Here is a 27,369-nt window from a genome sequence, read left to right on the forward strand (position 1 = left end):
TGCCCTTGCATTCTATTTCACCTGGGAAGATATTGCTTTCCCCCAAAGCCTCACCATCTGTGTGCTCCATTCTTGCCTGAGGCCCCCAACCTCATTATCACAGAATGCTAGGAATCGCTCTTTCACTACCCACTTACTAGTTGTATATGAGGCTGCCTTTCCAGCTCAAATGTGGGCTCTTGGAGGAAAAGCAGTTTGTTTTGTCCTTGAAACCCCAGAATCTCATGCAGGACCTGCCACATAGCAATTGCTCACTAAATTTCTCATGAATTGAACTGAACATGTTTTAGGGGCAGAAAGAACCTGACTTCCCCCCTGGGAACAGCTGGGAGAATTTTTTTTTTGGTAAGGCTGGTAAGCAGGGCTTGTCCCTAACTTACCTTTCTATCTTTCTGCTGCACTATTCCCTTCAAAATCTTCATCTTTTATGATATTGATTAATGTCATGAGCTCAAGGACTTGTATACTAGTTACTATTGCTGTGTGAAAAATATTCTAAATTTAATGGCATCTCCCATGGTTTCTGCCATATAGAGATTTGGGAGTTGCTTCATCGGGTGTTTCTGGCTCAGGATCTCTTCTGAGGTCACAGTCAGCCAGGACTGCAGTGACCTGGAAGGTTAGCCAAGGCTCTCTCATGGTTGGCAAGCTGGTTTCTCTCCATATGGGTTTCTCTGTGAAATCGCTGAATGGCCTCATGACATGGAGGCTGGCTTCTCCCAGAGAAAGCAAAGTAAGAGACCCAGGCAGAAGCAGTATTGCCTGTTCTTATCTGGCCTTGGAAGACATCCACCATTACCATTACTTCTGCATATTCTATTGATCACACAGGCCAGGCTTGCTTCAGGTTGGGAGGAGATTACACAAGGGCATGAATACCATGAGGTGATTATCATGAAGACACTCTTCAAGGCTCATGACTACAACTAGACTGAGAGATACGATGTATCTTTTTATATAACTACAGGATAAGAGAAACAAAAGAACACAACCAAATGATTAGTAGACCTTATGTGTTGCCTTCCAAAGGTCGTTCCTATAATCCTGAGGGCTGGAAATAATTGTATTCATGCCCAGAAGGAGGAGAGAATTTCAGACTCAGGAACAGCATTGTGTGTGTGTGTGTGTTAGCCACTCAGTCATGTCCAACTCTATGGGACCCCATGGATAGTAACCCACCAGGTTTCTCTGTCCATGGGATTCTCCAGGCATGAATACTTGAGTGGATTTCCATGCCCTCCTCCAGAGGATCTTTCCAAACCAGGGATCAAAACCTAGGTCTCCTGCATTGCAGGCAGACTCTTTACCATCTGAGTCACAAAGGAAGCTTAATCAATAATATTATCATTTACTAAACAATATTTCAATATACTCATGGATCTCAAAGATAGAAGTCCATAGTCTTACATAGTATCCTCTCATGTGAGCCAAATCCCAACATTTCCTGATAATAAGCTATCTGAATTTGAGATACCCTTGTGAACATAATCAAGGAATTGTGTGGATCTTTTATTAATGGAGAAGGAAATGGCAACCCACTCCAGTACTCTTCCTAGAAAATTCCATGGACTGAGGAGCCTGGTGTCCATGGGGTCGCAAAGAGTCAGAAACGACTGAGCGACTTCACTTTCACTTTCCTTATTAATGGAGGCTTACTTTCATACTCTTTAAATGGAAGCCTGTACAGTCCATGCCTGTTTAATGTATTAATCAGTGATTTGAAATGAAAAATGGAAGAAATGTTCATCAAATTGTAAATGACTCAAAGGTTGAAGGAACAGTTAGTACATCAGATAATAACACGAGCGTGCTAAGTCACTTCAGTCGTGTCTGACTCTTTTTAACCCTATGGACTGCAGCCTGCCAGGCTGCTCTGTCCTTGGGGATTCTCCAGGCAAGAATACTGGAGTGGATTGCTATGCCCTCCTCCAGGGGATCTTCTCTACCCAGGATCCAACCTGAGCCTCTTATGTCTCCTGCATTGGCAGGTGGGTTCTTTACTACTAGTGCCAACTGGGAAGCCCAAGGCTCCCCTCGACCCCTGGCCCAGCTCTGAAAACACAGGGTTTTAGGGCAGTTCCCATGGGCTAGGCCTATATTCAGATCCACTAAGTCTTCTAAGTCTTCAACTCACATGTTCCTTGCATTAGAAAGCATGCATAAGGCTTAGTGGTAAGGAGTCTGTCTGCCAATGCAGGAGACACAGATTCACGCCCTGATCTGGGAAGATGCCACACGCCACGAAGCAGCTAAGCCAGTGTGCCACAACTACCGAGCGTGTGCTCTAGAGCCTGGGAGCCACAACTAATGAGCCCACACGCCCCAACTACTGAAGTCCACGCATCCTGGGGCCTGTGCTCTGCAACAAGAGAAGCCGCTGTGAGGAGAAGCCTGTGCGTGGCAGCTAGACAGTAGCCCTTACTCGCCACAACTAGAGAAAAGCCTCTGCAGCAACAAAGACCTGGTACAGCCAGACATTAATAAATTAAATAGATACATAAAATTATTTAAAAAGGAAAGCATGCATGGCTCAGTCACTGTTGGTAAATGTTCCCTCTTCCCTGTTTCTGATAGTCCTTTCTGAAATGTAGACCCTTCTCCAGGTCCTGCATCTTCTCTCCAGGGCCAGACTAGGAGGGTCTTTAGGGATATGGAGAAAGAGATGCAGAGGAACTAAGTAAGAAAAATCCTTTCATCACTGAGTAGGCCTCATCAGCATCCTTTTTCCCTCTTTTAACCTTCATTCTCTTCCTCCCCACAGGGAACCATACTATCCCTCATCTAAAAGTCCACCTAAGTGGAAATGTATAAGACAGTCCTTTGCATCATGACCATCCATTTGGATTTTTCTTTAAACTTCAGAGGATCTTATTTCAATCTTTTGAACACCTGAAAAACCACCATGATCACTATATTCATTAATCTTTACCTAGCGGGAATAGGTTAAAAGATATAAGTGTTTGTATAAAGGACAGAAATGATATGGCTCTAACAGAAGCAGAAGACATTAAGAAGAGGTGGCAAGAATACACAGAAGAACTATACAAAAAAGATCATGACCCAGAGAACCACAATTATGTGATCACTCACCTAAAGCCAAACATCCTGGAATGCGAAGTCAAGTGGGCCTTAGGAAGCATCACTATGAACAAAGCTAGTGGAGGTGATGGAATTCCAGTTGAGCTATTGCAAATCCTGAAAGATGATGCTGTGAAAGTGCTGCACTCAATATGCCAACAAATTTGGAAAACTCAGCACTGGCCACAGGACTGGAAAAGGTCAGTTTTCATTCCAATCCCAAAGAAAGGCCAAAGAATGTTCAAACTACCACACAATTGCACTCATTTCACATGCTAGTAAAGTTATACTCAAAATCCTTCAAGCTAGGTTTCATCAATACACGATCTGAGAGCTTCTAGAAGTACAAACTGAGTTTAGAAAAGGCGGAGGAACCAGAGATCAAGTTTCCAATATCTGTTGGATGATCGAAAAAGCAAGAGTTTCAGAAAACATCTACTTCTGCTTTATAGACTACATCAAAGCCTTTGTGTGGATCACAACAAACTGTGGAAAATTCTTATAGAGATTCAAAAATCAAAAAGTCATGGACATTTCAAAATTTCAAAAAGTCATGGAAAATTGAAAAAGTCATGTTTGGTTCTTTGCAAATCCATGGACTGCAGCACACCATGCAGAGATAGGTTCTCCTGTCTCTCACTATTTCTCAAGTTTGCTCAGATTTATGTCCTTTGAGTCGGTGATGCTATCTAACCGTCTTATGCCCTGCTGCCCCCTTCTCCTTTTGCCTTCAATCTTTCCCAGCATCAGGATTTTTACTAATGAGTCAGCTCTTCACATCTGGTGGCCAAAATATTGGAATTTCAGTTTTAGCATCAGTCCTTCCAATAAATATTCAGGACTGATTTCCTTTAGGACTGACTGGTTTGATCTCTTTGTAGTCCAAGGGACTCTCAAGAATCTTCTCCAGCACCACAGTTTGAAAGTTATCAGTTCTTCAGTGCTCAGCCTTCTTTATGGTCTAACTCTCACATCCATACATGACTCCTGGAAAACCCATAGCATTGACAGTATGGACCTTTGTTGGTAAAGTAATGTCTCTGCTTTTTAATATACTATCTAGATTGTCATAGCTTTTCTTCCAAGGAGCAAGTGTCTTTCAATTTTGTGGCTGCAGTCACCATTTGCAGTGATTTTGGAGCCCCCAAAATAAAGTCTGTCACTGATTCAATTGATTCCCCATCTATTTGCCATGAAGTGTTGGGACTGGATGCCATGATTTTCAGTTCAGTTCAGTTCAGTCGCTCAGTTGTGCCCGACTGCTTGCGACCTCATGAATGGCAGCACGCCAGGCCTCCCTGTCCATCACCATCTCTCGGAGTTCACTCAGACTCACTTCCATCGAGTCCGTAATGCCATCCAGCCATCTCATCCTTGTTCGTCTCTTCTCCTCCTGCCCACAATCCCTCCCAGCATCAGAGTCTTTTCCAATGAGTCAACTCTTCGCATGAGGTGGCCAAAGTACTGGAGCTTCAGCTTTAGCATCATTCCTTCCAAAGAAATCTCAGGGCTGATCTCCTTCAGAATGGGCTGGTTGGATCTCCGTGCAGTCCAAGGGATTCTCAAGAGTCTTCTCCAACACCACAGTTCAAAAGCATCAATTCTTCGGTGCTCAGCCTTCTTCACAGTCCAACTCTCACATCCATACATGACCACAGGAAAAACCATTGCCTTGACTAGATGGACCTTAGTTAGCAAAGTAATGTCTCTGCTTTTGAATATACTATCTAGGTTGGTCATAACTTTTCTTCCAAGGAGTAAGTTTCTTTTAATTTCATGGCTGCAGTCACCATCTGCAGTGATTTTGGAGCCCCAAAAAATTAGGTCTGACACTGTTTCTACTGTTTCCCCACCTATTTCCCATGAAGTGATGGGACCGGATGCCATGATCTTCGTTTTCTGAATGTTGAGCTTTAAGCCAACTTTTTCACTCTCCTCTTTCACTTTCATCAAGAGGCTTTTTAGTTCCTCTTCACTCTCTGCCATGAGGGTGGTGTCATCTACATATCTGAGGTTATTGATATTTCTCCCGGCAATCTTGATTCCAGCTTGTGTTCCTTCCAGTCCAGCGTTTCTCATGATGTGCTCTGCATAGAAGTTAAATATGCAGGGTGACGATATAGAGCCTTGACGTACTCCTTTTCCTATTTGGAACCAGTGTGTTGTTCCATGTCCAGTTCTAACTGTTGCTTCCTGACCTGCATACAGATTTCTCAAGAGGCAGGTTAGGTGGTGTGGTATTCCCATCTCTTTCAGAATTTTCCACAGTTGATTGTGATCCACACAGTCAAAGGCTTTGGCATAGTCAAGAAAGCAGAAATAGATGTTTTTCTGGAACTCTCTTGCTTTTTCCATGATCCAGCAGATGTTGGCAATTTGATCTCTAGTTCCTCTGCCTTTTCTAAAACCAGCTTGAACATCAGGGAGTTCACGGTTCACGTATTGCTGAAGCCTGGCTTGGAGAATTTTGAGCATTACTTTACTAGCATGTGAGATGAGTGCAATTGTGCGGTAGTTTGAGCATTCTTTGGCATTGCCTTTCTTTGGAATTGGAATGAAAACTGACCTTTTCCAGTCCTGTGGCCACTGCTGAGTTTTCCAAATTTTGCTGGCATATTGAGTGCAGCACTTTCACAGCATCATCTTTCAGGATTTGAAACAGCTCAACTGGAATGCCATCACCTCCACTAGCTTTGTTCATAGTGATGCTTTCTAAGGCCCACTTGACTTCACTTTCCAAGATGTCTGGCTCTAGATTAGTGATCACTTCATCATGATTATCTGGGTCATGATGATCTTTTTTGTACAGTTCTTCTGTGTATTCTTGCCACCTCTTCTTAATATCTTCTGCTTCTGTTAGGTCCAGACAATTGCTGTCCTTTATCGAGCCTATCTTTGCATGAAATGTACCCTTGGTATCTCTAATTTTCTTGAAGAGATCTCTAGTCTTTCCCATTCTGTTGTTTTCCTCTATTTCTTTGCATTGATCGCTGAAGAAGGCTTTCTTATCTCTTCTTGCTATTCTTTGGAACTCTGCATTCAGATGCTTATATCTTTCCCTTTCTCCTTTGCTTTTTGCCTCTCTTCTTTTCACAGCTATTTGTAAGGCCTCCCCAGACAACCATTTTTCTTTTTTGCATTTCTTTCCCATGGGGATGGTCTTGATCCCTGTCTCCCGTAGAATGTCACGAACCTCATTCCATAGTTCATCAGGCACTCTATCTATCAGATCTAGGCCCTTAAATCTATTTCTCACTTCCACTGTATAATCATAAGGGATTTGATTTAGGTCATACCTGAATGGTCTAGCGGTATTCCCTATTTCCTTCAATTTGAGTCTGAATTTGGTAGTAAGGAGTTCATGATCTGAGCCACAGTCAGCTCCTGATCTTGTTTTTGTTGACTGTATAGAGCTTCTCCATCTTTGGCTGCAAAGAATATAATCAATCTGATTTCGGTGTTGACCATCTGGTGATGTCCATGTGTAGAGTCTTCTCTTGTGTTGTTGGAAGAGGGTGTTTGCTATGACCAGTGCATTTTCTTGGCAAAACTCTATTCGTCTTTGCCCTGCTTCATTCTGCATTCCAAGGCCAAATTTGCCAGGCGCAGAAGGGCCTAGAGGAGCTATCCCACGTTGACAGTCAGGAATGGTGGCGGTAAGGAGATACCCCTCCTCCAAGGTAAGGAGCAGCAGCTGTGCTTTGCTGGAGCAGCCATGAAGAGATACCCCACGCCCAAGGTAAGAGAAACCCAAGTAAGATGGTAGGTGTTGCAAGAGGGCATCAGAGGGCAGACACACTGAAACCATAATCACAGAAAACTAGTCAATCTAATCACACTAGGACCACAGCCTCTTCTAACTCAATGAAACCAAGCCATGCCTGCGGGGCAACCCAAGACCGGCGGGTCATGGTGGAGAGGTCTGACAGAATGTGGTCCACTGGAGAAGGGAATGGCAAGCCACTTCAGTATTCTTGACTTGAGAACCCCATGAACAGTATGAAAAGGCAAAATGATAGGATACCAAAAGAGGAACTCCCCAGGTCATTAGGTGCCCAATATGCTACTAGAGATCAGTGGAGAAATAACTCCAGGAAGAATGAAGGGATAGAGCCAAAGCAAAAACAATACCCAGTTGTGGATGTGACTGGTGATAGAAGCAAGATCCGATGCTGTAAAGAGCAATATTGCATAGGAACCTGGAATGTCATGTCCATGAATCAAGGCAAATTGGAAGTGCTCAAACAAGAGATGGCAAGAGTGAACGTCGACATTCTAGGAATCAGTGAACTAAAATGGACTGGAATGGGTGAATTTAACTCAGATGACCATTATATCTACTACTGCGGGCAAGAATCCCTCAGAAGAAATGGAGTAGCCATCATGGTCAACAAATGAGTCTGAAATGCAGTACTTGGATGCAATCTCAAAAACGACAGAATGATCTCTGTTCGTCTCCAAGGCAAACCATTCAATATCACAGTTATCCAAGTCTATGCCCCAACCAGCAACGCTGAAGAAACTGAAGTTGAACGGTTTTATGAAGACCTACACGACCTTTTAGAAATAACACCCAAAAAGATGCCTTGATCTTAGTTTTCTGAATGTTGAGTTTTAAGTCAGCTTTTGCACTCTCCTCTTTCACCTTCATCAAAAGGCTTTTTAGTTCCGCTTTGCTTTCTGCCATAAGGGTGGTGTCAACTGCATATCTGACGTTATTGATATTTCTCCCAGAAATCTTGATGCCAGCTTATGCTTCATCCAGCATCAGTCCTTCCAATAAATATTCAGTTGATTTCCTTTAGGATTGACAAGTTTGATCTCCTTGCTGGCCGAGGGACTCTCAAGAGTCTTCTCCAGCACCACAATTTGAAAGTGCCCTTTCTTTGGTGCTCAGCCTTCTTTATGGTCCAACTCCTCACATCCATACATGACTATTGATAAAACCACAGCTTTGACTATATGGACCTTTATTGGCAAATTGATGCCTCTGCTTTTTAATATGCTGTCTAGCTTTGTCATAGCTTTCCTTCTGCGGAGCAAGCATCTTTTAATTTCATGGCTGCAGTCATTGTCCGCAGTGATTTTGGAGGCCAAGAAAATAAAATCTGTCCCTGATGCCACTTCTTCTCTTTCTATTTGTCATGAAGTGATGGGACCAGATGCCATGATCTCAGTTTTTTAAATGTTGAGTCTTAAGCCAACTCTTCACTCTCCTCTTTCACCTTCATCAAGAGGCTCTTTAGTTCCTCTTCACTTTCTGCCATTAAAGTGATACCATCTGCATATCTGAGGTTGTTGATATTTCTCCTGACAGTCTTGATTCCTGCAGCTAGGCATTTCACATGATGTACTCTGCATATAAGTTAAATCAACAGGGTAACAACATACAGCCTTGACATACTCCTTTCCCAATTTTGAACCAGTCAGTTGTTCCAAGTTCAATTCTAACTGTTGCTTCTTGAGCCATATACTGGTTTCTCAGGCGACAGGTAAGGTGATCAGTACTCCTATCTCTTTAAGAATTTTACAGTTTATTGTGATCCACACAGTCGCAGACTTTAGTGTAGTCAATGAAGCAGAAGTAGATGTTTTTCTGGACTTCCCTTGCTTCCTCTATGATCCAGTGAATGTTGGCAACTTGGTGTCTGTTTCCTTTGCCTTTTCTAAACCCAGCTTGTACATCTGAAAGTTCTCAGTTCACATACTGCTGAAGCCTAGCTTTAAGGATTTTGAGCACAAATACCTTCAACTTTAATAATACTGTCAGACAGTTCTCCAAAGTGTTTGTAACTGTTTATATTCTCACCAGCAGTGTAAGAAATTTCCATAGCTTTATTAGTTCTTGGTATTGTCAGAATATATTATTATTTTACAGAAATAGGAATGTCATAGAAAGTTCATTCCCCAATCTTGCCCCTTTTAGTGTAATATAACAACGTCATTTTATTTTTAATTATTTAATTGGATATCAACAATTGATAAAAATCCCTATGATAGGGGACTTCCCTGGTGGACCAGTGGTTAAGAATCCACTTTGCAATGCAAGGGACATGAGTTTCATCTGTGGTTGATAACTAAGATACTGTATGCCTGGGAGAAATAAGCCCAGGCAATGCAACTAGAGAATCTATGTTCAGTTCAGTTCGGTCACTCAGTCGTGTCCAACTCTTTGCGACACCATGGACTGCAGCATGCCAGGCCACCTTGTCCATCACCATCTCCCGGAGTTTATGCAAACTCATGTCCATTGAGTCAGTGATGCCATCCAATCATCTCATCCTCTGTCGTCCCCTTCTCCTCCAGCCTTCAATCTTTCCCAGCATCAGGGTCTTTTCCAATGAGTCAGTTCTTTGCATGGGGTGGTCAAAGTATTGGAGTTTCAGCTTCAACATCAGTCCTTCCGATGAATATTCAGGGCTGATTTCCTTTAGGATGGACTGGTTGGATCTCCTTGCTGTCCAAGAGACTCTCAAGAGTCTTGAGAGTCTTTTGAACACTACAGTTCAAAAACATCAATTTTTTGGCGCTCAGCTTTCTTTAGAGTCCAACTCTCACATCATACATGACTATTGGAAAAACCATAGTTTTGACTAGACAGACCTTTGTTGGCAAACTAATCTTTCTGTTTTTTAATATGCTGTCTAGGTTGGTCATAACTTTTCTTCCAAGGAGCAAGCGTATTTTAATTTCATGGCTGAAATCACCATCTGCAGTGATTTTGGAGCCCCCAAAGTAAAGTCTGCACTATTTTCACTGTTTCCCCATCTATTTGCCGTGAAGTGATGGGATCAGATGCCATGATCTTAGTTTTCTGAATGCTGAGTTTTAAGCCAACTTTTTCACTCTCCTCCTTCACTTTCACCAAGAGGCTCTTTAGTTCTTCACTTCTGTATATCTGAGGTTATTGGTATTTCTCCTGGAAATCTTGATTCCAGTTTGTTCTTCATCTAGTCCAGCATTTCTCATGATGTACTCTACATATAAGTTAAAAAAACAGGGTGACAATATATGGCCTTTATGTACTCCTTTCCTGATTTGGGACAAGTCTGTTGTTCCATGTCCAGTTCTAATGTTGCTTTTTGACCTGCATACAGATTTCTCAGGAGGCAGGTCAGGTGGTCTGGTACTCCCATCTCTTTATGAATTTTCCACAGTTTGTGGTAATCCACGCAGTCAAAGGCTTTGGCACAGTCAATAAAGCAGAAGTAGATATTTTCCTGGAACTCTTGCTTTTTCGATGATCCAATGGATGCTGACCATTTGATCTCTGGTTCCCCTGCCTTTTCTAAATCCAGTTTGAAAATCTGGAATTTCATGATTCATGTATTACTGAAGCCTGGCTTGGAGAATTTTGAGCATTAATTTGCTTGTGTGTGAGATGAATGCAATTGTGTGGTAGTTTGAACATTCTTTGGCATTGCCTTTCTTTGGGATTGGAATGAAAACTGACCTTTTCCAGTCCTGTGGCCACTGCTGAGTTTTCCAAATTTGCTGGTGTACTGAGTGCAGCACTTTCACAGCATCATCTTTCAGGATTTGCAATAGCTCAACTGGAATTCCATCATCTCCACTAGCTTTGTTCATAGTGATGCTTCCTAAGGCCCACTTGACTTCACATCCCAGGATGTTATGACTTTTCTTTCTCTACTCTCTTGAATAATGCATCATCTTCAAAACAGAGATAGAGTTATAGGACAAAGATGACATGTATTATCAACTCATTCCTCTGTGCATGGCAAGCATTACTAACTGATCATGGTATTCTTTCTCACTGAGTACAAATGTAGCCTTAGAATCCACCTCAACTCAGTGCTCTTACTACTCAAAATGTAGTCTTGGGGCATGCAGGGTTAGCATCTCCTGGGAGCTTGTTGGAAATGCAGAATACCAGACTCTTGTCCAATCTTCCAGATTCTGCATTTAACAGTATTCCCAGATGATCACCTGCACAAGTAAGTATGAGAAGTGATGGCTTGCTGCTGCTGCTGCTGCTAAGTCGCTTCAGTCGTGTCCGACTCTGTGCGACCCCATAGACGGCAGCCCACCAGGCTCCCCCGTCCCTGGGATTCTCCAGGCAAGAACACTGGAGTGGGTTGCCATTTCCTTCTCCAATGCATAAGGTGAAAAGTGAAAGTGAAGTCGCTCAGTCGTGTTCAACTCCCAGCGACCCCATGGACTGCAGCCTACCAGGCTCCTCTGTCCACGGGATTTTCCAGGCAAGAGTACTGGAGTGGGTTGCCATTGCCTTTTCCATGGCATTGTCTAAAAAATATCAATGAAACGTATGTGTCCTCCCTATTCCAGAAACACACTGTGAGGCTCTGTCCTTGGTCCTGTCCTTCCCAAGTGCTTATCTGTGCACTGCACGAGAACATAGATGGCAAGCTGATCTGATATACCCACAGTAAGAATTCGAGAGGGGTAGCAAAAACACTGGATTTCAGAATCAAGATACAAGCACATTCAGAGTGTGGAGTGAAGGAATGGCTCTAACCATTGGGCTAAATAAAATTTGACCAAGACTAAAGACTTTGTAGGAGCATATTTGAAAATAGTAGTGGCATATAAATGTATGTGTGGACTTCCTGGTGGCTCAGACGGTAAAGTGTCTGTCTACAATGCAGGAGACCCAGGTTCGAGCCCTGGGTTAGGAAGACCCCCTGGAGAAGGAAATGGCAATCCACTCCAGTAGTACTATTGCCTGGAAAATCCCATGGACAGAGGAGCCTGGCAGGCTGCATTCTATGGGGTCACAGAGTCGGACACGACTGAGCGACTTCACTTCACTTCACTTCATAAATATATCTATGCATAATTGAGTCATTTTGCTGTACATTTAAAACTGACACATTGTAAATTAACTGCACTTAAATTTAAAAAAAAAAACGTTAAACAACAATAAAAAAGAAAATAGCAGTGGCATACAGTGTCTGCTGTGAAACATTACCCTTGTTGTCCCACAGAAAGGCTGCATTCCGGATTAGTTTGGGACACACACTCATGCTCTCCTCTTTTATTATGTCAATTAATGCACTAAAAAATATAGAGGCTCTGAAGTGGTCATTTCCTCTTTGTTTAATTCAACAGTGCCCAAACAGAACCCTTTCTGTACATCACCTATTAATATTTACAGGACTGATATTATGGAACACAGTGTGGGAAACACTGGCTTGGTGTTTTAGTTTATGGTCTGGGCCGTGAAAAAGAGTAAGCTGCTTTTGGAACACATTAAGAGAAGTATAGTTTTCAGGGCAAAGAGAGGAGGCACCAGTTTCCTGAAAACTAATGAATGCCATCTTGATTTCCTAGGTTTATTGAGGAGAGATTGAAACATCTCCAGAGATGCACCCCAGGTCAGTAGAGGCAAACCACACAGGTCCTACTGTGGATGTCTAAGAGCAGATTTTCCTCTCCTGGGTCAACAATGACAGTGATGGGGTGGAGAGCAGAAAAGTGGGCAGTTGAAGAGCTTACCATGAAGAAGTTTCCAGGGGAGAACCACACCCCTCTCCCTCCAGATGAACTGCTGGCACATGTTCACTGGGGCATTCTGTGAAAAAGAAATTAAAGTTTCTTTGAAAGGATCAAAGAACATATTTGAGGTGGGTGAGAGTTATAGAAAAGTGAAAATTCACATGGGCCATATTCTCTGGCCACCATGCAACAAAATTACAAAATAAGAAAAATTTATTTCCAAAATTTTTGGAAAAGCTTTCTAAATGATTCTTTTTGTTTGCAAAATGAATTTTTAATAAACTATTCAGAAATAAACAATAATTATAAACCTACATGTCAGCATCTTGGCATGTAGTCAAAGTAGTAGTCAGGAAAATGTATACCCACAGATGCTTTGAGGACAAAACAAGAAAGACAGGCATTAGATGAATTAAGTTTTCAACCTAAGAAGTTAGCAAGTGAATAACAAAATAAATCCAAAGGAAGAATAAGCAGAAATCACTAAAAGTAAAAGCATAAATGAATAAAATGAAAACAAATAAAATCCCCAAAGAAAACTAAAAATTAACTGGAGGAAAAACAATAAAATAGACAAGTTTGAAAAGTATTATTAATATCAAAGCAAAAAGGAGAAAACAAAAATAACATTTAACAATGTTAATAAGAAAAAATTATTGGGACTTCCCCGTTGTTTAGAGGGTTCGATTCCTGGTCAGGGAACAAAGATCCCTCATGATGGATGAGAGAGAATAAACTATAGATATATGAATAGATTTTAAAAATTGGCACAACTTTATAGCCCTTGTTTGAAACTTCTAGGTGCACCCAGTGACCTCCAACTAGTCTTAGTGTGAATCCCAACAAAGGTAGGATCTAGGTATGAGTAGTTTGGAAGTGATTGCAGGAAGAAGTGGGGAAGTGATACATGGAAAGAAGGAAATCTAAAGAGGAGAACCTTGAAGAAGTTGTTCTGATTACCAGGAATCTCACTGGTGAGAAAGCACAGCCCAACACCTGCTCTGCCATACCCCTTTTCCAGGTGCAGTAAGAGCTGTGGCAGGGAACAGGTGGTACTCTTCCACCACACTGGTTATACTCATTCAAGTGGAAGTGAAAAGCGGTCATTATTGAGTGGGAGAAGACTTTAAAATTATTTGCATAGGATTTTGTCCCTCTTGGGCAAATAATCTGGCAAGCTTTGTTTGTTGTTATTGTTGTTGGGACCAAGTATGGCAGAGGAAAAGAAATACACTTCTCAGAAGATGTGTGGAATTTTTGTTGTTGTTGTTCCTTCTTATTGGTTAGGAGCTGACAAAGTCCTGTTTCCAGGTGAATGGCAATGGAGTGGTTGTCAGTTGTTGTTCAATCCCTAAGTCATACCCGACTCTGAGACCCCATGTACTGCAGCATGCCAGGCTCCCCTCTCCTTCATGAGCTCCCAGAGTTTGCTCAGAGTCACATCCTTTGAGTTGGTGAGGCTATTTAACCATCTCATTCATTCCCACTCCTTTCTCCTTTTTCCTCCTTTCCCAGCATCAGAATCTTTTCCAATAAATTGGCTTTTCCCATCAGGTGGCCAAGTATTAGAGCTTCAGCTTCAGCATCAGTCCTTCCAATGAATATTGAGGGTTAATTTTTTAGAAATGACTGGTTTGATCTCCTTGCAGTCCAAAGGACTCTCAAGAGTCTTCTCCAACACCAAATTTGAAAGCATCAATTCTTTGGCCCTCAACCTTCTTTATGGTCCAACTTTCACATCCATCCATGATTACTGGAAAAACCATAGCTTTGACTATGCAGACCCTTGGCAGCAAAGTGATGTCTTTGCTTTTTAATATGTAGTCTAGGTTTGTCATTGTCTCCTTCTAAGGAGCAAGTGTCTTTTAATTTCATGGCTGCAGTCACTGTCTGCAGTGATCTTGGAGGCCAAGAAAATAAAATCTTTCACTATTTCCACTTTTTCCCCTTCTTTTTGCCATGAAGTGTTGGGACCAGATACCATGATCTTAGTTTTTTGAATATTGAGTTTTAGGTCAGCTTTTAAACTCCTTTTTCATCCTCATCAAGAGGCTCTTCAGTTTTTCTTCACTTTCTACCATTAGAGTGGTATCATCTGAACGTCTGAGAGAGACAGTTGTTCAATCATGTCCAACTTTTTGGGACCCCATGGACTGTATCCCACCAGGCTCCTCTGTCCATGGGATTCTCCAGGCAGGAATACTGGCCATTCCTTTCTCCAGGGGATCTTCCCAACCCAGGGATCCACACAATCAGAGGCTTTAGCATAGTCAATGAAGCAGAAGTAGATGTTTTTCTGGAATTCCTTTGCTTTCTCTATGATCCAATGGATGTTGGTAATTTGATTTCTGGTTCCTCTGCCTTTTCTAAACTCAGTTTGTATTTCTAGAAGCTCTCAGTGCATGTATTGATGAAACCTAGCTTGAAGGATTTTGAGTATAACCTTACTAGCATGTGAAATGAGTGCAATTATATGGTACTTGGAACATTCTTTGGCATTGGCCATCTTTGGGATTGGAATGAACACTGAACTTTTCTAGTCCTGTGGCCACTGCTGAGTTTTCCAAATTTGCTTACATATTGAGTGCAGCACTTTAACAGCATTATCTTAGAATTGGCAATAGCTCAACTGGAATTTCATCACCTTCACTAGCTTTGTTTGTAGTAATGCTTCCTAAGGCCCACTTGACTTCACATTCCAGGATGTCTGGCTCTAGGTGACTGACCACACCATCTTGCTTATCCCAGTCATCAAAGCCTTTTTTGTTTAGTTCTTCTACATATTCTTGCCACCTCTTAATATCTTCTGCTTCTGTAAGATCCTTACTATTTCTGTCCTTTATCGTGCCCATGCTTGCATGAAATGTCCCCTTGATATCTCCAGTTTTCTTGAAGAAATCTCTAATCTTTCCCATTCTATTGTTTTCCTTTATTTCTTTCCACTGTTCATTTAAGAAAGCCTTGTTGTCTCTCCTTGCTATTCTCTGGAACTCTGCATTCAAATGGGTATATCTTTCCCTCTCTCATTTTCCTTTCACTTCTCTTCTTTCCCCAGCTATTTGTAAAGCCTCCTCAGACAACCAATTTGCCTTGCATTTCTTTTTCTTGGGGATGATTTTGGTCACCACTTCCTGTACAATGTTGTGAAATTCTGTCCATAGTTCCTCAGGCACTCTGTCTACCAGATCTAATTCCCTGAGTAATAGACTCATCACTTCCACTGTATAATCATAAGGGATTTGATTTATGTTGTACCTGAATGGCCTAGTAGTCTTCTCTACTTTCTTCAATTTAAGTCTGAATTTGGCAGTAAGGAGCTCACGATCTGAGGCACAGTCAGCTCCAAGTCTTGTTTTTGCTGCCCGTATAGAACTTCTCCATCTTTGGCTGCAAAGAATATAATCAATCTGATTTCGATATTGACCATTGATGATGTCCACGCATACAGTCATCTCGTGTTGTTGGAAAAGGGTGTGTGCTATGACCAGTGTGTTCTCTTGACAAAACTCTGTTAGGCTTTGCCCTGTTTCATTCTGTACTCCAAGGTCAAACTTGCCTGTTACTCCAGGTGTCTTCCTACTTTTGCATTCCAATCTTCTATGAAAAGGACATCGTTTTTCTTGGGTGTTAGTTCTAGAAGGTCTTGTAGATCTTCAGTGAAGTAGATCATGAGAGAAGTAGGTCATGTAGTAGGTCAACTTCAGCTTCTTTGGCACTAGTGGTTGCGGCATAGACTTGGATTACTGTGATGTTGAACGGTTTGCTTTGGAAACCAACCAAGGTCATTCTGTCATTTTTGAGATTGCACCCAAATACTGCATTTTGGACTCTTTTGTTGACTATGAAGACTGCTTCATTTCTTCTAAGGAATTCTTGCCCACAATGGTAGATATAATGGACATCTGAATTAAATTTTCCCATTCCCATCCATTTTAGTTCACTGATTCCTAGGATGTCAATGTTCACTCTTGTCATCTCCTGCTTGACCATGTCCAATTTACCTTGGTTCATGGACCTAACATTCTAGAATAGTGTTCTTTACAGCTTCAGACTTTACTTTCACCACCAAACACATCCACAACTGAGCATCATTTCTCCTTTGGCCCAGTCACTTCATTCTTTCTGGAGCTATTAGTAACTGCCCTCCACTCTTCTCCAGGATCATATTGGACACCTTCTGATCTGGGGGGCTCATCTTCTGATGTCACATCTTTTTTGCCTCTTCACTGTTCTTGGGGTTCCAAGTAAAGAATACTAGAGTGGTTTGCCATTTCCTCCTCCATTTTGTGGACCACATTTTCTAAGAACTCTTCACTGTGATCCATCTGTCTTGGGTGGCCCTGCATGGCATGGCTTATAGCTTTACTGAGTTATACAAGCCCTTTGATCATGACAAGGCTGTGATCCACAAAGGGGTGGTTGTCAGGATGTACTCAAAAATCAGATGTTCATATCCTTAGATGCCCTGTAAAACCTGGATGGTAAAACTGGGAGTGGCAATATATTTGACTCCAGCCATTAGGGAATGTCTCGGCTCAGAAAGTATGGATCACTAAACTATGTGTGGCTTAATCCAGGGAAGGAGCAAGTCAAGAACACACGGTTATCTGGACAGATAAAGAAACAGGTGTGGAGATGGGGAGCTGGAGAAAGACTAGGACATGAATATACTTACAAGGATGTATAGATTTATCATTATAGCAATATGTATAGAGGTGAATATAGATACCAATAAGTGCACGTAGAGAGAGAGGTATAAACAGAAAAGTGTAAAGAAGTGTTATACATGAGAGTTCATTTCCCTATGTATGATGATAGTGCAAGTAGGAGTTTTTCCCTTTTGCTCATCAAACACATTGTAGTTTTCCTAAAATGAACTTGTGTATCATTTGTGCAAAAGAAAACCTTTTTTTTTTAAAAAAAGAAAAGACAAGACTAAAGATACAGAAAAAGTGTAAAGCATTTTGTAGGAAATGCTTCAGACTAACAGACACATTCAGTTATCTCACATCTAGTTAGGGTATCGAGGCAAGTAGAGGGCTTCCATCATCAGGAAAAAGAGGAAATCTTTAAAGCTATGTGCATGGTCCCAATTAGTTAATAATATAACTGACTATATTTTATTTCTGTGAAATAGTTACTATCGACAAATGACCATCTTTGATAAATATCCAATTTTAAACCAAGCTGTTCCAGGACAGAGTAGTGCTTCTTTGTGGGTATTTCTGATCCAGAAAGGCTTTTTAACATGCACATTACTTTCAGAACCTGCAGCACATTCTTTTATTAATGATAATATACAAATAGGTCCGTGATAAAATGGATTCATCTCATTGTAAATGATTCTTATCCTCTGAGGAAGGATTTGTTATATGAAGCATCAAAAGTTATTATTAACCAGCGTTTCCTGCTGGTCCAGTGGTTAAGAATCTGCCTTACAATGGAAGGGACACTGGTTTGATCCCTGGTCTGGAAAGAGCCCACAAGCCATGGAACAACTAAACCTGTGCACCACAATTACTAAGCCAGTGCTCTAGAGCCCGTGCTCTGCAGCGAGAGAATCCGGAGCACCACAGCGGAGAGCAGCTCTGCACGTGGCAACTCGAGAAAAGCCCCCATGCAGCAACGAAGACCCACCACAGCCAAAAAATTAAATAAAGTAAAAAATAAATCTAAAAGAAAAAGTTATTACTAACCATGTGGGAGAACTAAGACAGTGAAGCATTGTATTAGTTGCCTGTTTCTGTGTAAAAATCACCATAAACTTACCAGCTTGAAACACACCTCTTTATTATCTTACACTTCTCTATAGTTCAGGTATCTGGGCAGGTTTGGCTTGTTTTTCTGCTCAGGGTCTCACCAGGTTGAAAATTGAGGTGGGAGTAGGCTACATTCTTCTCCGGAGTTTCTACTGTGGTTCTTTCAAACTCCTTCTGATGTGGGCAGAATTCAGTTCCTTGAAGTTTAGAGAACTGAGGGCTCTTTCTTCACTGGCTGATGACTAGGGACTTCTCGCTCAGTTCCTTAATGCCAGTCACATTCCTTTTCATGTGATCCCTGCAGTCTTCAGGAATGACATGTAAAGTCATTCTTATTCTGTGAATCATTTTTTACTTCTGCCTTCCACTTCTTTTTAAAAGGCTCCACATAAGTTGATCAGGACTACCCAGATAACCTCTGTATTTTAAAGTTCCTCTGGACTGGGAACTTTAATTAGTAATTGCAACATCACCTTCCAGCAGTACCTAGGCTAGTGTTTGTTGGATATCCAGGGGATGAGAATCTGAGGTGGAGGGAATCCATCTTTAGAATTCTGCCAGGCATGAAATATTCAGCTTGAGATGAACCAAATGCCCTACTTGAAAAAATAGCTCAAAGTGCTATTTTCAGCACATACAGAAATTATTAAAATAGTGTTAAGTAATATTAAAGTTCTAAATAATTAAAATAATTTTAAGTAATGTGTTTGCTATTAGTTCAGCAGATAAATTTCTTTAAAAAGAAAAAAAAGAACTTAAGAAAGAGCTGAATATGGATAAATGAGTGAGTGTAAGTCACTCAGTTGTATCAAACTCTTTGCTCATGGACTATAGCGTCCGTGGAATCTCCAGGCCAGAATACTGGAGTGGGTAGCCTTTCCCTTCTCCAGGGTATCTTCCCAACCCAGGGATCAAGCCTAGGTTTCCCACATTGCAGATGTATTCTTTACCAGCTGAGCTACAAGGAAACCCATGGATAAACAAAATGTGTTACACACATACAGTGGATATTATTCAGCCTTAAAAAGAAAGGAAATTCTGACACATGCTACAACTGATAAACCTTGAAGACATTATACTAAGTGAAATAAGCCATTCACAAAAGGACAAATGTATGATTCCACTTGCACGAGGTACCTAGGGTAGCCAGATTAAAAGAAACAGAAATTAGAATGGTGGTTGGCAGTGCTGGCGAGAGGGAAAATGAGGAGTTAGTGCACCCACTAAAGGTGCAGAATTTTCTTGCAAAAAGAAAAGAATTCTTGAGATGGATGGTGCTGATGGTTGCACAAGAATGTGAATGTACTTAGTGCTGCTAAGTAAAGTCACTCAGTCATGTCCGACTCTTTGTGACACTATGTGCCAGGCTCTTCCATCCATGGAATTCTCCAGGCAAGAGTACCGGAGTGGGTTGCCATGCCCTCCTCCAGGGGATCTTCTTGACCCAGGGACTGAACCTGTGACTCTTACGTCTACCTGCACTGGTAGGCATGTTCTTTACCACTAGTGCCACCAGGGAAGCCCCCAAATGGTTAAGATGGCAAAGTTTATGTTATGTGAACTTTACGACTGTTTTTTGAAAGAAGAGTTGTATAAAATAAATGATGATGAACAATGAAACGAATAAAACATTGAACTAAGTCTAAGTAATTCTTGTTTATGTTACTATTAAAAACATTACTGATATAAAAATAGTTATTAAAAGAATTAAAAAAATTTTCACTATGAATAATAAAAGTTTAAATGATCTAAATAGAAACTAGGAGGCAAGAGAAGAGGAAAGAAGAAAAATTGTGTTTAAATTACCTTACCAAATGAAAGCAATAGATTCTGTTTCATTGATGACATCTGACTAAAAAATATAAGTTCAGATGTCTTTAAATTTCAAAGGTAATCACATAAAATAAAGATGAGATATATAGCTTCCAAATCATTTGATGGAAAAAAAAATAAATCAAGAGTAGGACAGCAGGATTTGAAGTGCTTAGCTTCAAATCCTAACTCCACCACTTCTAAATAGTAATTCTGAAAGCTGCAGTAACAGAAATTAGTTACAATACAATTTCAATGGGAAACTAACAAGTATTTCATAACTGCAACTCTACAGAAATATGTGTGTATAGTAAAACCAAAGAAAAGGAAATCAGATGTCTTGAAAACTTACCATGACCAAAAATGTGCCAGATAGTTCATGTACATTCTCTTATTTATTTTTCACTACAACCATAGTGAAAGTCATATAGTCGTGTCCGACTCTTTGCGACCCCATGGACTATACAGTCCATGGAATTCTCCAGGCCAGAATACTGGAGTGGGTAGGCTTTCCCTTCTCTAGGGGATCTTTCCAACTCAGGGATCAAACCCAGGTCTCCTGCATTTCAGGTGGATTCTTTACCAGCTGAGCCACAAGGGAAGTCCAAGAATATGGGAGTGGGTAGCCTATTCCTTCTCCAGTGGATCTTCCTGACCCAGGAATCAAACCAGAGTCTCTTGCATTGCAGGCGATTCTTTACCAGCTGAGCTCTCATAACTTTATGTCAACTTTACATCTGATGTCAAGTAATTTCTGTAGCCTTACACAAAGTATTAAGTGGCAGACCCAGAATTTGAGCCCCAAATTAACTGACTCTAGAAAATAAATTCTTGAGATAAGACTGGGATAGAAAGTTAAGAGGGCTGGTAATACTAAGAGTATTTCTAATTTTGATTTTTTTTGCTACTATTAGGTTATCTTATCTTTAAAAACTATGGTTATATTTTCAAACAACCTAGGAATTAATCAACAGCAAGTTTTAGAATTGGTGCACAATAGCATGTGTGCTATGAATACAATTACACACAAAAATATCTTCAAATGAAAAAAACTGGAACCAAACATGAAATAAGTGGGATTGTGTTAAGGGAGAGGGCTGAGGGTGAAAAAAAAATTTTTTTTGGCCACACCACAAGGCTTGTGGAATATTAGTTCCCTGACCAGGGATCGAACTCAGGTCATCGTCAGTGAAAGTTCTGAGTCCTAACCACTGGACAACCAGGGAATTCCCTGAGGGTAATTATTTTTACGTACAATTTTCTTTGTCTCTTTTCACAGCCTTTGTTTTAAAGTCTATTTTATCGGATATGAGTATTGCCACTCCTGCTTTCTTTTGGTCTCTATTTGCGTGGTATATCTTTTCCAGCCCTTCACTTTCAGTCTGTATGTGTCCCTTGTTTTGAGGTGGGTCTCTGTAAGCAGCATATAGAGGGTCTTGTTTTTGTATCCATTCGGCCAGTCTTTGTCTTTTGGTTGGGGCGTTCAACCCATTTACGTTTAAGGTAATTATTGATAAGTATGATCCCGTTGCCATTTACTTTATTGTTTTGGGTTCGGGTTTATACACCCTTTCGTGTTTCCTGTCTAGAGGATATCCTTTAGAATTTGTTGGAGAGCTGGTTTGGTGGTGCTGAATTCTCTCAGCTTTTGCTTGTCTGTAAAGCTTTTGATTTCTCCTTCGTATTTGAATGAGATCCTTGCTGGGTACAGTAATCTGGGCTGTAGGTTATTGTCTTTCATCACTTTGAGTATGTCTTGCCATTCCTCCTGGCCTGAAGAGTTTCTATTGACAGATCAGCTGTTATCCTTATGCGATCTTTGTTAATTTGATTAATATGTGTCTTGGGGTGTTTCGCCTTGGGTTTATCCTATTTGGGACTCTCTGTGTTTCTTGGACTTGGGTGATTATTTCCTTCCCCATTTTAGGAAGTTTTCAACTATTATCTCCTCAAGGATTTTCTCATGATCTTTCTTTCTGTCTTCTGGGACTCCTATAATTCGAATGTTGGAGCGTTTCATATTGTCCTGGAGGTCTCTGAGATTGTCCTCGTTTTTCGTGTTCATTTATTTCTACCATTCTATCTTCTATTTCACTAATCCTATCTTCTGCCTCTGTTATTCTGCTATTTGTTGCCTCCAGAGTGTTTCTGATCTCATTTATTGTGTTATTCATTATATTTTGACTCTTTTTTATTTCTTCTAGGTCCTTGTTAAACCTTTCTTGCATCTTCTCAATCCTTGTCTCTAGGCTATTTATCTGTGTTTCCATTTTGATTTCAAGATTTTGGATCATTTTCACTATCAATATTCGGAATTCCTTCTCCGGTAGATTCCTACTTCTTCCTCTTTTGGTTGATTTGGTGGGCAACTCTCCTGTTCCTTTACCTGCTGAGTATTCCTCTGTCTCTTCATCTTGGTTATATTGCTGCGTTTGGGGTGGCCTTTTTATATTCTGATAATTTGTGGAGTTCTCTTTTTTATGGAGCTTCCTCACTTTGGGTGGGGTTCTATCAGTGGCTTGTCAAGGTTTCCTGGTTAGGGAGGCTTGTGTTGGAGTTCTGGAGTGCAGTGGAGTGACCCGTAATGGGTTATGAGACATCAAAGGTATTGGGATAATTTTGAGCTGCCTGTATATTGAGGCTCAGGAGTGTTCCTGTGTTGCTGGAGAATTTGCGTGGTATGTCTTGTTTTGGAACTTGTTGGTCCTTGGGTGGAGCTTGGTTTCAGTGTAGGTATGAAGGCTTTGATGAGCTCCTATTGCTTAATGTTCCCTGAATTCAAGAGTTCTCTAATGTTTTCAGGCTTTGGGTTTAAGCTTCCTGCTTCTGGTTTTCAGTTTTATTTTCACAGTAGCCTCTAGACTTCTCCATCTATACAGCACCGATGATAAAACATCTAGGTTAAAGATGAAAAGTTTCTCCACCTTGAGGGACACTCAGAGAGGTTCACTGAGTTACAAGGAGAAGAGAAGATGGAGGGGTAGTTAGAGGTAACTGGAATGAGATGTGGTGAGAGCAAGCTAGCCAGTAGTCACTTCCTTATGTGAACTCTATAGTCTGGACCACTCAGAGGTATTTACAGAGTTATACGGGAAGAGGAGAGGGAGGAAGTAGACAGAGGTGACCAGGAGGATAAGAGAGGAATGAGTAGGAGAGACAAATCCTGCCAGTAACCAGTTCCTTAGGTGTTCTCTACCGTCTGGAACACACAGAGATTCACAGAGTTGGATAGAGAAGAGATGGGGAGAAAAGAGACAGAGGCCACCTGGTGGAGAAAAAGGAGAGGCCAGAGGAGGAGAGAGTGGACAAGCCAGTAATCTTGCTCTCAGGTAAACTTGGGTAGTGAAGTTTGGGTTTTTAAATGTACAAAATTGACAACAAAGATTAAAAATCTGATTTTGAAGACAATGGTCTGCTTTTCTGGTTGCCTGATGTCCTCTGCCAGCCTACAGAAGTTGTTTTGCGGAGTTTGCTCGGCGTTGAAATGTTCTTTTGAGGAATTTGTGAGGGAGAACGTGATCTTCCCGTCCTATTCCTCCGCCATCTTTCCCTCCCCAGCCTACGTACAATTTTAAAATGTTGCATTATTTTCAATAACAACAGTTAAAAAGTAAAGGAGAAAAAGGAGAGAGGAAGTTAAACACTGAAATTTAAAATTCTGGCTCACCCAAGTAGGAGGAGCGGTCTGCTTTGATGTGTCTCAAGACCCAGAATTCACTTAGTTTGGCCTCTAAGTTCACTGGAGCAACTTCAGCATGGTGATGGGCAGATGGTGGCCACATTGAGGTTTTCTGAGTCCTTCTGTAGCAAACCAGGTCAAAAAATAAGCACAGCAATGCATTGACTCATTTCTACTCTTGTTCCCTCATTTTAGGGGGCTTGACAAGTAAATATTTGGGCTGCACAAAGTCAACAGACTTTGGCCCTCTGTGGTCTGTATTAGTGAAGTCGCTCAGTCGTGTCCAACTCTTTGTGACCCCATGAACTGTAGCCTACCAGGCTCCTCTGTCCATGGGATTTTCCAGGCAATAGTACTGGAGTCAATTGCCACCTCCTTCTCCAAGATGGTCTGTATTGGGACCATCTATACGCCCAGAATAGCCTTTGGACAACAGAAACTCGTGGACTTTTGTGATACTCTTGAGGGCAACTTAACCTCTCCCAAGGTCCAGGAATCAGGGCGAGGGATATTAATAATCTAGGGATATCCACAGAGACAAAGCTCTGAATGGAGCCGAGGCTAAAAAACAGTGGAAGAACAAGTACCAAGATGGGTCAAACTGCAGACCTGGGGTCCACCTTAATTCCAGAAAATAGAAGCTTATTGTCTGAGGACATTCCTAAACGGCTGCGGCTCTGCCTGCTGAGTTGCACTGCCCTGTCTTCAAAGTCCCTCCTAATCTGCCAAAACTGGGAGATGGAACAGAGAAACGTTTGCGCCTGGTACCACATGAACTTGCATAGTTCCAAAAATGACTTTCATTGGCTTTGTATGTCCTCTTCTCATCCCCAGCTTGTCACACCTACTTGTCGTTGTCCAGTCACGAAGTCATGTCCAGCTCTTTGCAAACCCATGGGCTGCAGTATGCCAGGCCTCCCCATCCCTTACTGTATCCTGGAGTTTGCCCAAGTTCATGTTCATTGAATCGGTAATGCCATCCAAGAAATAATCCTGCTAAAATACAAATTTGAGTGTATTGCTTCCCTCATAAACGAAAACCTTCAAGGACCCCTCAGTGCCTGCCTCCTCAGTGCCTGCTATTTTCCTAGTCTGTCATCATCTGACATTAACCAACTCTGCAGATACGTGAAAGAAAGTGAAAGTGTTAGTCACTCAGTCATGTCCAACTCTTTAAGACCCCATGGACTGTAGCCCTCCAGGCTCCTCTGTCCATGGGATTCTCCAGGCAAGAATGCTGGAGTGGGTTTCCATTCCCTTCTCCAGGGGATCTTCCTGACCCAGGGATTGAACCCAGGTCTTCTGCATTGCAGGTAGATTCTTCATTGGCTGAGCCCCTACAGGTACTTGACTTCGGTCAAATCAACCTAGTCAGCATCCCATTGAGATACTTGCTTGTTCCTCCCTACCTTTGGGACTGTGTGTGCACAGGTCTCTCCACCTCTCCAAAACTGAACCAGCTTGGGGCATATAACAAAGTTTCAGTAGAAATGAACTGAAAAATGACCATGTGTATGGTAGTTATCTTTGTGAATGTAGGAGTTACAATGGAAAAATGCCAATGAGAGAGTTGGAGGAGAAGATGACCCTTTTTGAAGAAAATATTTTCCAAACAGTTTCCTAAAAACACTCCTCCTGGAGATATCAGTACATGTCACTGCAATCTGTGTCCTCCTGGGAGTGTCATAGTGTCCATAAGGGCATGACGGAAGTCATGTGATTAAAGAAAAAAAAACCCTAGCATTTAGCCCAGAATTTCCCAAATGTATTTGATTATGGAACTCTGATTTACTGTCACACCTATTAGAATCCCTTAGAAGAAGCATTTTATAGGATATGACTGAGAAATATTACTTTAAGTTGGTCCTTTTTCACTGGGATTTTTGAATCCCAGTAGTCTTTTCCCTCAGCTTCCCTGGTGGCTTAGAGGTTAAAGCGTCTGCCTCCAATATGGGAGACCCGGGTTCGATCCCTGGGTCAGGAAGATCCCCTGGAGAAGGAAATGGCAATCCACTCCAGTATTCTTGCCTGGAGAATCCCATGGATGGAGAAGCCTAGTAGGTTACAGTCCACGGGGTCGCAAAGAGTCGGACATGACTAAGCGACTTCACCTCACCTTAGTCTTTTCCGTAAATGCCCATGAATATAAACATTTGGAAAGAGTCTTGAGAGACCAGTTGTCTCCCAATATTTCTTCTCCTGTTTTTCCAGAACAACAAATTTTAGTTGGGCACATGGCTTCCAAGAATAAAGTCAAGATGCTATACCACCTTGGACATTTTTGTGAGAGAAAAAACTATTTCTATCTGTTTGTGCTCAGTTGCTCAGTCATGTCCAACTTTTAGCAGCCCCATGAAATTTAGCCTTCCAGGCTTCTTTGTCCATGGAATTTTTCAGTCAAGAATGCTGATGTGGAATGTCATTTCCTACTCCAGGAGATCTTCCTGACCCAGGGACTGAAACTGTGTCTCTTGCATTTTCTGCATTGACAAGTGGATTCCTTACCACCAGGGCAATTGAAAAGCCCATTTCTATCTTCTTCAGGTGGTATTATTTTCTATCTCTGTCACTTGCAGCAAGCCTATATTCTCACAAATGCGGTTACCATTTATTCCTCTGTCTAACCAGAACAGTGTCCCTATCACTTAGGGAATGCTTTCCTACTTTCTAACAATGCAGTTCTTGGGGAGTCTGCAGAGTCCCATTTTCCTGTCCATTGTAAGGGTTGTAGGAATGGACACAGGATCCACTCTGGCCAAACGGAACGCTTTCTGGGATTTTTCTACCTGAAGCTGGCTCCTTACCAGTTATGAGGCTAATCAGAGCATGAACTGAAGATTCCTAAGGATCTCGTTCTGAAATAGGAGGGAAGGGGACAGGGCACAAACTTTAAAAGAATGCCATAGCCACAGGTCATGACATAAATGGTTAAAAACAACTAGGTCCAAGATGGAAGACAAGACTTCCACTAGACTTTGAGCCTCAGCATACACTAATTGTAACACATCAGTATGCTAAATGACACACCCATAGGCACCGTGACAGTTCCAAGGCCAACCATAAAAGGTCAAAAGTGGGTCATAGCCTGATTCTTGGAACTCCCCACCCCTTCCCCTAAATAGCTGAAATACTCCCACTTATTAGCCTGTGCAGTTAGCCACCCCTATAAAAACTGACAACCCTGTACTCTAGTGCCACTCTCACCTTCTGAGGTGGCTTACACTCTGTGGACTGTGTTCCTCTCTAAATAAATCCACTTCTTACCCAACACTTTGTCTCTCACTGAATTCTTTCTGCAGTGAGACATTAAGAACCTGAGTTTCATAGAGTCCTGAGACCACGTGTGTGATCTCAATTAAAAGATCATGAGTTCAAGTCCCAATCCAAGTTGTACAGTTTCAGTTCCAGCCTTCTTATGGAGACTGATGGCCCAAGTAATTGGAGCCAACCAGCATAGTAACTTAGGTCTTATTCCCTGGAAACAGACTTTGAAAAGAGTTATGTGCAACAGATTCCTGAGGAAGGGCTTCTTAGGGGAAATGAGATGGGAGAAGACGGGGAAGA

At 41.6% G+C, this 27,369-nt stretch overlaps 1 protein-coding gene across 2 annotated transcripts; it reads right to left on the bottom strand.

Moving 5' to 3' along the window:
• Window positions 1-5,097: 5,097 nt before the first annotated feature.
• Window positions 5,098-18,805, bottom strand: LOC121816174 (uncharacterized). Of its 2 annotated transcripts, none has more exons than XM_060397606.1 (3): window positions 18,325-18,805; window positions 12,556-12,631; window positions 5,098-10,749 (listed from the first exon to the last, which is right to left on the bottom strand). In XM_060397606.1, the coding sequence occupies exon 3, from the start codon at window positions 6,884-6,886 to the stop codon at window positions 5,561-5,563; it is 1,326 nt and encodes a 441-aa protein (XP_060253589.1). In that variant the 5' UTR covers window positions 6,887-10,749; window positions 12,556-12,631; window positions 18,325-18,805; the 3' UTR covers window positions 5,098-5,560. The 2 variants fall into 2 exon arrangements, 1 of the variants encoding a protein (XP_060253589.1); XR_009596090.1 differs by lacking the exon at window positions 5,098-10,749 and adding an exon at window positions 10,756-11,025 and having other exon boundaries at window positions 18,325-18,731.
• Window positions 18,806-27,369: the final 8,564 nt, after the last annotated feature.

This window comes from Ovis aries, chromosome 13 (genome assembly GCF_016772045.2).
Source record: "Ovis aries strain OAR_USU_Benz2616 breed Rambouillet chromosome 13, ARS-UI_Ramb_v3.0, whole genome shotgun sequence".
NCBI classification, from domain to species: domain Eukaryota; kingdom Metazoa; phylum Chordata; class Mammalia; order Artiodactyla; family Bovidae; genus Ovis; species Ovis aries.

Excerpts from the sequence above, each read along its gene's own strand:
- LOC121816174 (XM_060397606.1), bottom strand. The coding sequence starts at position 6,886 with ATGGTTTCAGTGTGTCTGCCCTCTGATGCCCTCTTGCAACACCTACCA.